Source organism: Terrapene carolina, unplaced genomic scaffold, assembly GCF_002925995.2.
Source record: "Terrapene carolina triunguis isolate 2854851 unplaced genomic scaffold, T_m_triunguis-2.0 Scaffold68, whole genome shotgun sequence".
NCBI lineage: Eukaryota > Metazoa > Chordata > Testudines > Emydidae > Terrapene > Terrapene triunguis.
In genome coordinates this window covers 49,091,662-49,105,633 of record NW_020664419.1, presented here as the reverse complement: position 1 = coordinate 49,105,633, position 13,972 = coordinate 49,091,662, and the positions used below count along the sequence as shown (strand labels likewise).

Sequence of the window (13,972 nt, the reverse complement as noted above, 5' to 3'; positions counted from 1 at the left end):
TCTGATGTAGACATGTTTATTGAATTCCTATATCAGAAAGGTGCAACCCATTGTGGAGAACGGTAATGGTGGGTATGAGTACACACCAACTTCTACATACAAAATGATTACCATGCATTAGTTTACTCCCCTGTAAGTAGTCCCAATGAAGTTAATGATACTACACATGACTGTCTGCAGAATGGGGCTCACCGTATTTCTGTTAGGTGGAGCAGCCTACATGTCATAGAAGTGGTCTATTTTAGAGTCATTAGCTCTTTTCATTTTGTTTCAAACATGTTATATAATACAGATAGATACAAGGAGCTTAGCTCTGCATCTACTAACCTCTGTGTAATATGTCTTACAAATTTTGTAACTGTCTAAGGTGGAATGTTTCTAATATGCCAATCTCTTTTTAAAAATGAAGATGCAGCCTCTTAATTTTAACAAGGTACCACAAACTGATCTTAATCACTTTTCAGAAATTTCACTTATGTTTTTTTGCTTTTTTTAGTACTCTGTTGCCCAGTGGATCTGCTTTTCTTCTGTCACAATTATTTTTTTCACTTTTTTTAAAAACTCTAGTTAGCCCTGTATTGCTCTAAGTATCAAACAGAACTGTTAACTAAGTTTAAACCACAGGGAAAATTCTGCCCTCAGCTGCACAGATGTAACTGAAAGCCGAATTCAGCCTACCAAACCAGTTTGATACTGATGATACATAAGAAGAAAACAACCCAGCTTGTCTTTAGGATATTAAGTAGAGTTTGAAGGGCTAAAATGAGAAAAGACATCACTTCCCTTGTCAAGTGAGCAAATTGTTCTGGTAGTCACTGAGTCAAATAAGGAATCCCCAGATGTCATTTTTCAGAATGGACCTGAACTTTAAAACCACATGCCAAAAATAAATGATAAAAGTAAACTATGGTCATGAACAACCTTGCAAGTTTTTCTATAGCATGTATAAACAAGAGAACATCCATGTTTTTGAATATAAGCTGAGGAATGAAGAACTGCTTCTTGTTATTTTAATAAAAATACAGTGCTTACTTACACTTCTAAACATTGAAACAAAAGTATACATACATGGAGCAAATCTTTTTTTCTAGGTAATTGTGTAAAGGCTTTCAAAAGTAGTTTGTCACTTTACATCATTATTGAAACATGTATCCTTTTCAAAGGAATAAATGTCACAAAACAAATACACACTAGAAGAACACAATTAAATGACCTGGGCAATGAACAATCTATAGTCAGCTACTACGAAGGAACATGGGCCTTGGGTTCAAATCTCCAGCAAGTATTCCTCTTCTCCACAAAAAGCATATTTATATATTAACGGCATATACAATATGGAAAATCTAAAAGCATATTTTTGTTCTTAATATGCACCCTCTTTAAAGGACTCTGCTAACTCTTGATTGGCAGCATCATATTCAGCAATGAAATGTTTAAGTTCTTCAATGCATCGCTCACCTATCTCATGCAAATTTTGTCTCAGGGCAAACTGAATGGACTTTTCTAATGAAGGATCTTTATCAATCAGCATCTTCACTACCATGCCAAAGGTTTCACAGTCTTGTCTGTAAACCTAGAAGCAATACATTTGAGAAACTGATTAAATGCAAGGATATTTACATAAGCAGCATCATTTCCCCCACCCCAAATAAGGTTAAAGTAACATTACACCACCAAAACCAATTGATGAACAATGAATGATAGATTCAACACAAATCTTATTTGTTAAGCCTGCTATAAATGTTTACTCCCCTGCAGGCCTGCTGTAATGTAACAAGGGCAAAGGTAGCTAGTTCAGTACTACTTTGACACAAAACATAATTCTTAATGAAGGAAATTTCTGAAAAATAGAACTTGGGGAGGAAAAGAATTTCTCTTGTAATGCACCCACCTTGAATAAAATATCTGAGTAAAGAGAGATGAGCAAACACTAAATGCATTTAACACTTTTGCTTGTAATAAAATCTGGGTTTTACCTCGTCATCTGTGCCCATCTCATTAATTTTTATTTAAAGGTAATGATTAGTTAGTTGATCTTCTGATAACACTTTGAAGATGACACATACTAAATATTTCAGAAAATATATTTTTATTATGTTTTTTGGAGATTTCAAATCACCCATAATGGCAAAGCCAGATCAATTTCCTGTACAGAGCTTCAAAGCAGCTCTATAGGTTTGATGCTATTGGCAGCTCTACCCCAGTACAATGTAACTTCATAAGGGAGAGCTCAGTTTAGAATTGACATCAGCCAGAGGTTGCACCTCAGAGGATGCAAAGTAACTGAGCCCAAGTGGGAGTGGGGGAAGGGTAAGAAAGAAGAAAACGCTACATTAACTGCTGCAAAGAGGTTGAAGTGGAAGTATGCAGGACTTCTACATGCAGGAAAAGGGAAACTGTCTGACCACCTGGTATAACTTCTTTGATATGTTAACCCCCTTTCTGCTCCCATTCTTTTCACTTGTACTTGCAGTCCCATCTGCTGATTTTTTAATTTACATTTGAAATTTAAATGCCCCTATTATGTATTATTTGCACCTTAGTACCTAGAAGCCCTAGGTCCCACTGTGCCAGGCACTTTACAAATATGAAAGAAAAAGATGATCCCTGCACCAAAGAGCTTACAATCTAAGAGCTAAGAACAGGCACTACTGTAAGTCAAAATAAATAATTAAACTGCACAATAATGTCTTTGAGACAGACATTATACCCATGTTACAGATGGATAAGTTAAGGCACAGATGTAAATGCTCAAGGTCCTGCAAGTCAAAGTGTAGCCATGTCTATATTATGGTGCCATAGCTAGGCGCTGTAACCCTGTAGTGTAGGTGCAGATGACAGCAACAAAAGGGTTTCTTTCCACCTCCCTGAGCAATAGGAACTAGGTCAACAGAAGCATTCTTCCACTGACCTAGCTGTGCCTACACCATGGGTTAGGTCAATGTTCAGGGGTATGCATTTTTCACACCCCTGAGCACTGTAGCTATGTCGACCTAAATTTTAAGTGTAGACCAGACCTGTGTCTCAACACTGTTTTAACCACTGGATCACACTGCCTCCATTGGCTGGCAGATGTATTGGGTTTTCCCAAGAAAAGAAACTAAGCATAGCATGTGAAAACGCCTAGACAACTACTCTGTCTTCCCAGTGCATGTAGTATGATAAGGTGGTGCCCCCATCCAGCACCTCACATAAGGGCATTGTGAGACTTATTTTGATTTACAATACAGTGCCTACGTAGCCTGTGACGACTTCCTACAAATCTCAATTTTGATCACTTTTTCAAATATTACATACTTTCAACATAAAACTTGCCAGTCACAGTATAGCAACAAGAACTTTTTTTTTTATGAAAAGCCCACTGGATATAATGTACTTACAAAAAGTTATTTATCTGCCTGAATTTGGTCCAGTAAAAAATGTACTGCTACACTTGCCTTACTTTCTTGTACCATGAAGAGGTCTATTTATTCTGTTTAGATGACTGTCTAATCTATTCTGTTAGTTTGGTACAGGTTATGATTCATAGTGTCAAAGATGCAGAACATTTTATAATTTTGCTAGCAAAAGCATGCCTATTCAGTGCTTCACAGAAATGTTACAGCAATCCCACAAAGTTTAGGGGCATTTCAATTCCTTCACTCAAGGGAGTAGTCACCTAACTCTCTTAAGTTCTTTTCCCACCCAAGGATATTGTTATGAGCTGAGTGAAACCTTGTTATAGGTTGAGTTAAAACCCCATTGAGATTGACAGGTGTGAACTGACCTTTCAATTAAAATAACTGAAAGCATAAGACTCCACCTTGGTCTGTTTGTGTAGAATCATAGAATATTAGGGTTGGAAGAGACCTCAGGAGGTCATCCAGTCCAATCCCCTGCTCAAAGCAGGACCAACACCAATTAAATCATCCCAGCCAAGGCTTTGTCAAGCCGGGCCTTAAAAACCTCTAGGGATGGAGATTCCACCACCTCCCTAGGTAACCCATTCCAGTGCTTCACCACTCTCCTAGTGAAATAGTGTTTCCTACTATCCAACCTAGACCTCCCCCACTGCAACTTGAGATCATTGCTTGTCTTGCATAAGGAAGAAGAAATGTTAAAAGATATAAACCAGGGTGTAACTTTGGGATATTAAGAGAAATTGCTAAAAAAAGGTATGTGTTCCTGTCTAGGAACTTTTCAATGAGCATTGTTCTGGGTAGGAATGTATGTGAGGGAAGAGAGAGATCACAGAGAAACTGAGAACAGACAAAAACAGAGAGAAAAGAAGAAGCAAGAAAGCCAAACAGGAGCCTGTAAGCAGAGTGTGACCCTGATAAAAGCTCGACAGAGCACTTTTGGGTCTAGTGTTGGCTAAAGAGTCTTGGAGGCTGTACACTAAGGGCTGGTCTATACTTACCGGGTAGTTCGACGGCTGGCAATCGAAGTTCCGGGTTCGATTTATCGCGTCTGGTCTGGACACGATAAATCGAACCAGGAAGTGCTCGCCGTCGACTGCGGTACTCCAGCTCAACGAGAGGAGTACCGCGGAGTCGACGGGGGAGTCTGCCTGCCGCGTGTGGACCGCGTCTGAACCGCGGTAAGTTCGAAGTAACGTATGTCGACTTCAGCTACGTTATTCACGTAGCTGAAGTTGCGTACCTTACTTCGACTTGGGGGGTTAGTGTAGACCAGGCCTTAGAAACTACTCCTTTTGTTCTTTGTGTCTTCTGTGTTCAGAGACACAGGACTTTGTAGATTCCTTGTAAAGAAACAAGTGTGCATCAAAGAAAATACCAGACTCCATCAGTTTCTACTTCTAGCTAGATCAGGGGTGGCCAACCTGAGCATGAGAAGGAGCCAGAATTTACCAATGTACATTGCCAAAGAGCCACAGTAATACATCACTAGCCCCCCATCAGCCCTCCCCCATTCCCAGTGCCTCCCACCCACCGGCAGCCCTTCTGATCAGCGTCTCCCCTTCCCTCCCCACATCTCCCAATCAGCTGTTTCATGGTGTGCAGGAGGCTCACGGGGGCGGGGGAGGAATGAGGGCATGGCAGGCTGAGGGGAGGGCATGGGAAGGAGTGGAGTGGGGGCAGGGCCTCTGGCAAAGCCAGGGGTTGAGCAGTGAGCACCCCTGGCACATTGGAAAGTTGGCACCTGTAGTTCCAGCTCTGGAGTCAGTGCCTATACAAGGAGCCGCATATTAACTTCTGAAGAGCCGCAAGTGGCTCCGGAGCCACAGGTTGGCCACCCCTGAACTAGATCATCCTCAGGGTTGCGAACTTTGCCTAGATGCTCAGGTTGAAAAGGGGCAACGATAGTCATCTCATGCACCCTACCCAAACGGGAATGTGGCAGAGGTTCTTCCTCTATCAAGTGGTTAACACCAGTCATTTTCACACACCACTGGCCAATTTCCTTTTATAAAATGTACTGGACTTTTATGTGATGACAGCCTAGTTTTATTTCTCTGCACATTCTTTAGAAGAAAAACAAAACAAACACAAGTAATCAGAAGTTGTGATCTTTGTCCAAGGATGATCTTTTAAGGCATGAAACCACACCCGTGGTAAGATTTAGTTCTTACTGAGACATATATACACATTCTTCCCAAATCTGTCTATGAATTGTAGACACAATTAACAAAGTAAAATAATCCTATACTGGGAAGAGCCCAATTTTACTGACACCTGGACTACACTTAAAAGTTAGGCTGACATGGTTACAGTGGCCCCGGGTGTGAAAAATTCACACCAATGATCACCACAGTTAAGTCGACCTAACCCCTGGTGTAGATGTGGTGAGGCAATGAAAGAATTCTTACGTTAACATAGCTACCACAACTCAAGGAGGTGGATTATCTACACTGATGGAAAAAAAACCCTTCCGTAGTTGTAGAAAGCGTCTACACTAGGACACTACAGCAGCACTGTAGCTATGCCGCTTTAGTGCCCATAGTGTAGACATGACCTAGGGCTGGTCAAAATGTAGCAAGGAGGACAAAGCCATAACAGCCGTGTGGGAGGTGGGAAAGAAGATCTTTGGGCATTTTGCAAGCACAGATGAGGTTCAGAAGTAATGTCAGTGATTATGGTACTTTATGTAAAGCCAGACAACACAATAAATATTTTTGATGGTACATTTTAGAATAGGCAAAAATGAGATCGCTATTTTCAAACAGTATTTGGGACAACTCTTCCTGCAAATAATGATTCTTTACTTTTATTTTCTCAAAAGATTAAAACAGACGTAAACAAAACAGACAATGTAGCCCAAAACTATTTCAAGCAAAATCTCTTAAAAAAAAAATCAGGAAAACAGTGTTCACATGGTATTTTCTCAGATAAGGTATGAGTATTTTTTCAGCATACTGCTTTGGGTACTTAAGATGTTCATTGCTCTACAACAGCAGAAGAGTTTAAGACTCTCATATTCGGAGGATTTTCACAGCCCTAGGATTCTAGGTCTGGCTAAGAGAACTTCAAAGCAGAGCTAACTTTGGTGACTATTTCCTGACAGATTCTTTTCCAAGAAAAGAACCGTTCAGAAAAATAACCCTGTATCTGATTAACCATATGATAGACAGATGGTTTTTGGCTTTGAATAACTCCTGCTTTTCAAGTGCTTTCAGTCTGCTTTTACCATCTTTATAGGAACTCCCCCCCCACCCCCCGCCCCAGTCATTAGGTACTGGGGGAAAATAGCTTAACACAATTTTTCTTATCACACTTTTATTTGTTCTGTTTTATCACGTTTGAAGTACTCAGACTGGGGATGTGTGAATGAACAGGTAAAATAACCTGGTAATTGATAGTCTTCACAAAGCCTTTTATAATATTGTAGATGTGATTATGTCAACCAAAGAACTGATGTTAACCACACTAGTAAAGAATACAGAGACATGTTCTTCTGAAAGGCCTTTTGTACTGGACTGCACCAAAAAGAAATATGTGAAATAAAGTAGGTCTAATCTACATATAATTGGTCTTCCAGAGAACTTCACATTACTGACTTGCATTTCATTCTAAACCTTATTTTTCCACACACCATGCAGAACCAAAAAAAAAAACATTTGGGCAGATTTTGTCATGCTAAGAGTCAACTGAAACATATTTTCCTTACAAGGGCTTCAAGGAAAAAAAATGAAAATGAAAAAATCAGGAGAACCATTTTTATCACCACCAAGCATGAAATCTCAGATGTTGCTGCACTGACACCATAATCAGTAGGCTAAATAGGCTCATAGCAGAGATGCATGCTTTTTGGGATACTTACTGTGGCAAACTATTTCAAAAGCCACAAACTGTATAAGAACAAACACCAGGTTACTCTACGAACAGAAAACAGTGATGTGGGGAGAGGGTGCAGCCTGGTGCCAACAGGCTGTAAGAACAGAGAGGAACAGTTAAAGCAACTTAAACACAACATTTTGCTCTCAACAAACGGATGAAAATAAGAACCCAATCTATTCTTCTTTACAAAGGTATGCAGAGACCAGACACAGATGAGTTATGGAGCTCTGCACAGCAACAGACTGCAGTGGTGCCGGCCTGCGCCTCTGAAATTCTTGCAGAAGGACTCAGAACTCTTTAAAAGACAAGATGCTGGCCCCGAATACAAAGACTGACTCTTCAAAAATTCATCTCAGCAGAGAAGAAAGTCAATTTCTGGGAAATGAGCAGAGAATAGGCCACGTGGAGTCTGAACAAAGGAACTGCAGAAGAGATTCCAAACATGGAAAATCACTTATGAAAAACCATTCTTTGCTGGAGGGAAAATTGGAAGCACTTGAGACCCAACTCGGAGATAGAAATATCTATATCCTTGGAATTCTGGTTTATATTCATTCTGAGCTGAGGCCACTGAAAAGCTCATCCCTAAACATCTGGAAGTGGACATTAAAAATGATTCCTTGTGTGGGGAAAGAAGTTATAGTATCCCTATATTCAAAAACAAGAAAGAGAATCATAGCAGCAGCATTATTATACTGTTTGATATATATGTCAGGGAATCCTGAAAACAGCTAACGCCACAGGGTGATCATTTACCCAGGCCATAACATATTATTATTCTCTGACCTGACTATATCACAGGCATAACGGAAAGAATTTGTAGTGTTTTAACAAACATATGAAGGAGGAGTGGAAACAGCTGTACAATTCCTAAGAAAATTCTGGGTTATCTAGGTCCTTCTCTTCTGGGACACGACCTGAGTTCAAGTCCTGTTTGAAAAGATCCTTAAAGCCAACACAATCCTCACCCCAGGAGTTTTCATAGAACAACTAATATGTTTCATTTTTAATTATTCTCCTCCTTTAGACATTTTAGCTTCTTTTCTTATCTTACAGTAAGATAAGAGGCCCCAACTGTGATTTCCATCCATTGTCCCCCCCCCCACCCGCTTCCCCCCGACACACACTGTGGTAGACACTGTTCAAACACTTCAGCCATGTCTAGACTAGGGTTTAAAGATGTAATGTTGGAAGTTGTTAGCTAACACCTTCAGAGCTTGTCTATACACAAAAAATATACTGTTTAATCATACACGTATATTTAAAGTGCTACAACCCACTAGTTTGGATGCAGTTATATCAGCATAAAGGTGTTTTATACAAGTATAGCTATTCTCATACAGGAATGGGAATAATAACCTAAACCAGTATAAGGCACCTTTATACTAGTATAACTGAGTCCACACTGGTTGTATTGATATAACTATTTTGATTAAAAGTTCACAATTCCAACCAATAGTTATAACTGTATAAACTCTCTGTGTAGACCAGGTCTTAGTGTAGGCAAGACACACTGCCTTTTAACACATTTAGATGGCTAAGCTAAAGCCAAGCACAGAGCCTAGGCTTAACCGAGTATGTGTTAAAGTATATGCTGCCTTTTCCATCCTAGACTTCTCAAACATGCTACTTAGAATGTGTTAACTAACATGATTTAACATCACACCTTTAAATAGTGTGTGATCATGCAATTAATGTATCAGAATGCATACACACAAGGTGGCCAAATGAAGATTGAGCAGGCAAATGTTATTCAGACATTTCCCAACTTTTGAGAAATTGACTTTGTAATTGTAATATTCTTTCAGTGAAATGTTTTGGGATGTAAGGTAATACATATTGTGCTTACTCTGGCCAATGTGTAGAAGGTGATTGGGGTATACAGGCAAGTCAAAGTTAGCATCAGAACAAGAAAAAGTTATTCTAAAAAGTTAAAAGGGAAGTAAGGAGAACACAAGGTTCTTGTTCAGCCTTTTATGAAATGATAAGAAAGTAACAGAAGTGTCTATAAGCTTAAAAGAGAAGGGGAATGGGCAAAGCCACTGATAACTAGAGAGAGGGACTTGGTCAGAGGGTGGATACAACTCAGTGGGTATTGAAGAGCTGATAGCGGATGGAGCTGTGAACTATTAGGTGAGTTCAGTTTGTTAGAATCCAGTAGCTTCTGGAAGGTGGCCAGGGCATCTGATAATGTGATTCTAGATTAAATGGCCCAAAACGTCATTAACACAGAGTTAAGGTTGCCCAGTGGTGCCTTATGCCCTTCCAGAATGTGGAGAGCAGCTGCAGTTAAATCTCTGAAAACCAGGAAATACGAAGTTAAGGTATACTCTACCCCAGCATCGCGATCTTAACTCAGCCCACTGTAGCTGACAATAGCCATTTGGAATGGTTCTGTAAGGAGGGTGCCATAATGAGTAGACATGAGAAAGAATGTGCCATTGTTTGCACTGTGGTACACAGATTTGAATTCCAGCATTTATCTGCATCTGTCCACTATGGCCTGGTCTACACTACGAGTTTAGGTCGACTTTAGTCGCATTAAATCGAATTTAGCCTGGACACGTTCATACGACGAAGCCCTTTCTTTCGACTTAAAGGGCCCTTTAAACCGGTTTCTTTAATCCACCTCCGACGAGGGGATTAGCGATAAAATCGGCCTTATGGGGTCGGAATTGGGTTAGTGTGGACGGAAATCGACGTTATTGGCCTCCGGGAGCTATCCCATAGTGCTTCATTGTGACCGCTCTGGACAGCACTCTCAACTCAGATGCACTGGCCAGGTAGACAGGAAAAGCCCCGCGAACGTTTGAATTTCATTTCCTGTTTGCTGAGCGTGGAGAGCACAGGTGACCGTGATGGAGTCCCAGGATCGCAAAAGAGCTCCAGCATGGACAGAACGGGAGGTTCGGGATCTGCTCGCCATATGGGGAGATGAATCAGTGCTGGCCGAACTCCGAAGCAGTAAACGAAATGGCAAAATATTAGAAAAGGTCTCCAAGGCCATGAAGGACAGAGGCCATAACAGGGACACACAGCAGTGCCGCGTGAAAATTAAGGAGCTAAGGGAAGCCTACCACAAAGCCAGAGAGGCAAACGGAAGGTCCGGGGCTGAGCCACAAACATGCCGCTTCTACGCGGAGCTGCATGCCATTCTAGGGGGTGCAGCCACCACTACCCCAACCGTGTGCTATGAGTCCCTCAATGGAGAAACACACAGGGAAGCGGGTTCGGGGGACGAGGAAGATGAGGATGGAGATAATGTAGATAGCTCACAGCAGCAAGGAAGCGGAGAAACCGGTTTCCCCAACAGCCAGGATATGTTTATCACCCTGGACCTGGAACCAGTAACCCCCGAACTCACCCAAGACCCTGGGGGCACACAGGGGACCTCCGGTGAGTGTACCTTTGTAAATATTACACATGTTTTAAAAGCAAACGTGTTTAATGATTAATGATTAATTTGCCCTGGCAATCGCGGCCAGTACAGCTACTGGAGAAGTCTGTTAACGTGTATGGGGATGGAGCGGAAATCCTCCAGGGACATCTCCAGAAAACTCTCCTGGATGTACTCCCAAAGCCTTTGCAAAAGGTTTCTGGGGAGGGCTGCCTTATCCCGTCCGCCATGGTAGGACACTTTACCACGCCAGGCCAGTAGCACGTAGTCTGGAATCATTGCATAACAAAGCATGGCAGCGTATGGTCCCGGTGTTTGCTGGCATGCAGACAACATCCATTCCTTATCGCTCTTTGTTATCCTCAGGAGAGTGATATCATTCACGGTCACCTGGTTGAAATGGGGCAATTTTATTAAGGGGACATTCAGAGGTGCCCCTTCCTGCTCTGCTGAACAGAAATATTCCCCACTGTTAGCCACGCGGTGGGGGGGAGGGGTGAAGTGATCATCCCAGAGAATTGGGTGTGGGGGGGAGGGGAATTAGTTGGGTTTGTGCTGCATGTTAACCCTGAAACCGCAGCCCCTCCTTTTACATTGCAAACCCATTTTAAATGGCCAACCAAACGGGTGCTTGGTATGGGAAATGAGGGCAGTACTGTTTGAAACCATCCCCACATGTTAAGAAGGTTAAAAAAGCCAAAAGACTGTATGTCTTACCATGGCTGCCTGCAAGCTGAAATCTGTGTCCTGGCACTGCATGAGTGATCTCTCATACCAAACCAGGAGACTCTCAATATAAGAGGAAAAATGCGACCTTGTAACGAAAGCACATGTGCTGTTTTATGTGAACAGCAAAACTTAACGTGAAAGAGTGTACCCATTGTTCTCTAAAATGTATCTTTTTTAACCACCTCTCCCCTTCTCCTCCACCAGCTGCAAATGTGTCTCCTTCACAGAGGCTACTGAAGATTCGAAACCGAAAGCGAAGGACACGTGATGAAATGTTCACAGAATTACAGACTGCCTCCCACGCTGACAGAGCCCATCAGAATGCGTGGAGGCAGTCAATGGCTGATTTTAGAAAAGCCCAATATGACCGAGAGGAGAGGTGGCGGGCTGAATCGTGGGCAGAAGAGCAGAAGTGGCGTGCTGAATCGCGGGCTGAAGATGAGAGGTGGCGTCAGCTTGCACACAGAAGGCAAGAGTCGATGCTCCGGCTGCTGGAGCATCAAACTGACATGCTGCAGCGTATGGTTGAGCTGCAGGAAAGCCAGCAGGAGCAGAGACCGCCGCTACAGCCCCTGTGTAACCAACAGCCATCCTCCCCAAGTCCCATTGCCTCCTCACCCAGACGCCCAAGAACACGGTGGGGGGGCCTTCGGCCACCCACTCACTCCACCCTAGATGATTTCCATAGCAATAAGTTTTAAAGTTTTAAATTGCAGTGTGTCCTTTTCCTTCCCTCCTCCCCCACCCATCCCGGGCTACCTTTCCAATTATCCCCCTAGTTGTGTGATGAATTAATAAAGAATGCATGAATGTGAAGTAACGATGACTTTATTGCCTCTGCAACTGGTGCGTGAAGGGGGGAGGGTAGGGGAGGGTGGGGTGGTTGGTTTACAGGGAAGTAGAGTTAACCGGGTGGGGGGGGGAGGGGCGGAGGGTTCATCAAGGAGAAACAAACAGAAGTTTCACTCCGTAGCCTGGCCAGTCACAAAACTGTTTTTCAAAGCTTCTCTGATGCGCACAGCGCCATGCTGTGCTGCTCTAACCGCCCTGGTGTCTGGCTGCGCGTAATCAGCGGCCAGGCGATTTGCCTCTACCTCCCACCCCGCCATAAATGTCTCCCCCTTACTCTCACAGATATTGTGGAGCGCACAGCAAGCAGCAATAACAATGGGGATATTCTTTTAGCTAAGGTCTGAGCGAGTCAGTAAGCTGCGCCAGCGCGCTTTTAAACGCCCAAATGCACATTCCACCACCATTCGGCACTTGCTCAGCCTGTAGTTGAACAGGTCCTGACTCCTGTCCAGGCTGCCTGTGTACGGCTTCATGAGCCATGGCATTAAGGGGTAGGCTGGGTCCCCAAGGATCACGATAGGCATTTCAACATCCCCAACGGTTATTTTCTGGTCCGGGAAGAAAGTCCCTTCCTCCAGCTTTCTAAACAGAGCAGACTGCCTGAAGACGCGAGCATCATGTACCCTTCCCGGCCAGCCCACGTTGATGTCGGTGAAACGTCCCTTGTGATCCACCAGGGCTTGCAGCAGCATTGAAAAGTACCCCTTGCGGTTTATGTACTCGGTGGCTTGGTGCGCCGGTGCCAAGATAGGGATATGGGTTCCGTCTATCGCCCCACCACAGTTTGGGAATCCCATTGCAGCAAAGCCATCCACTATGGCCTGCACGTTTCCCAGAGTCACTACCCTTCATATCACCAGGTCTCTCATTGCCCTGGCAACTTGGATCACAGCAGCCCCCACAGTAGATTTGCCCACTCCAAATTGATTCCCGACTGACCGGTAGCTGTCTGGCGTTGCAAGCTTCCACAGGGCTATCGCCACTCGCTTCTCCACTGTGAGGGCTGCTCTCATCCTGGTATTCTGGCGCTTCAGGGCAGGGGAAAGCAAGTCACAAAGTTCCATGAAAGTGCCCTTACGCATGCGAAAGTTTCGCAGCCACTGGGAATCGTCCCACACCTGCAGCACGATGCAGTCCCACCAGTCTGTGCTTGTTTCCCGGGCCCAGAATCGGCGTTCCACGGCATCAACCTGCCCCAGGAACACCATGAGTTCCACATTGCTGGGGCCTCTGCCTTGTGAGAGGTCTAGGTCCATGTCCATTTCCTCATCACTCTCATCGCCGCGCTCTAATCGCCACCTCCTCGGCTGGTTCCGGTTTTGCTTTGGCATGTCCTGGCTGTGCATATACTCCAGGACAATGCGCGTGGTGTTCATAGTGCTCATAATTGCCGCGGTGATCTGAGCGGGCTCCATGATCCCAGTGCTAGCTATGGCGCCTGGTATGAAAAAAGGCGCGAAACTAGTATCTGACGGACTAGGGGAGGGAGGGAGGGAGGGAGGGAGGGAGGGGCGAGTGACGACATGGCATACAGGTACAGGGAATTAAAATCAAGAAAGGTGGCTGTGCATCAGGGAGAAACACAAACAACTGTCACACAGAATGGCCCCCCCCCCCCCAAAGATTGAACTCAAAAGCCAGGGTTTAGCAGGAGGGAGGGGGGAAGCAAATGAATACAGAATAAATCTATTTTTTACATCTTAAGACGACGGTGCAG

At 43.6% G+C, this 13,972-nt stretch overlaps 1 protein-coding gene across 2 annotated transcripts in view; it reads right to left on the bottom strand.

The window, feature by feature from the left end:
- Positions 1-602: 602 nt before the first annotated feature.
- The window catches only part of PPHLN1 (periphilin 1), a 116,026-nt gene continuing 102,656 nt past the window's right edge, over positions 603-13,972 (bottom strand). For both annotated transcript variants that reach the window (XM_026648754.2, XM_026648755.2), the window contains exon 10: positions 603-1,573. In XM_026648754.2, the coding sequence (XP_026504539.1) occupies positions 1,364-1,573 (210 nt within the window). In that variant the 3' untranslated portion in view covers positions 603-1,363. The remainder of the gene's footprint in view (positions 1,574-13,972) is intronic.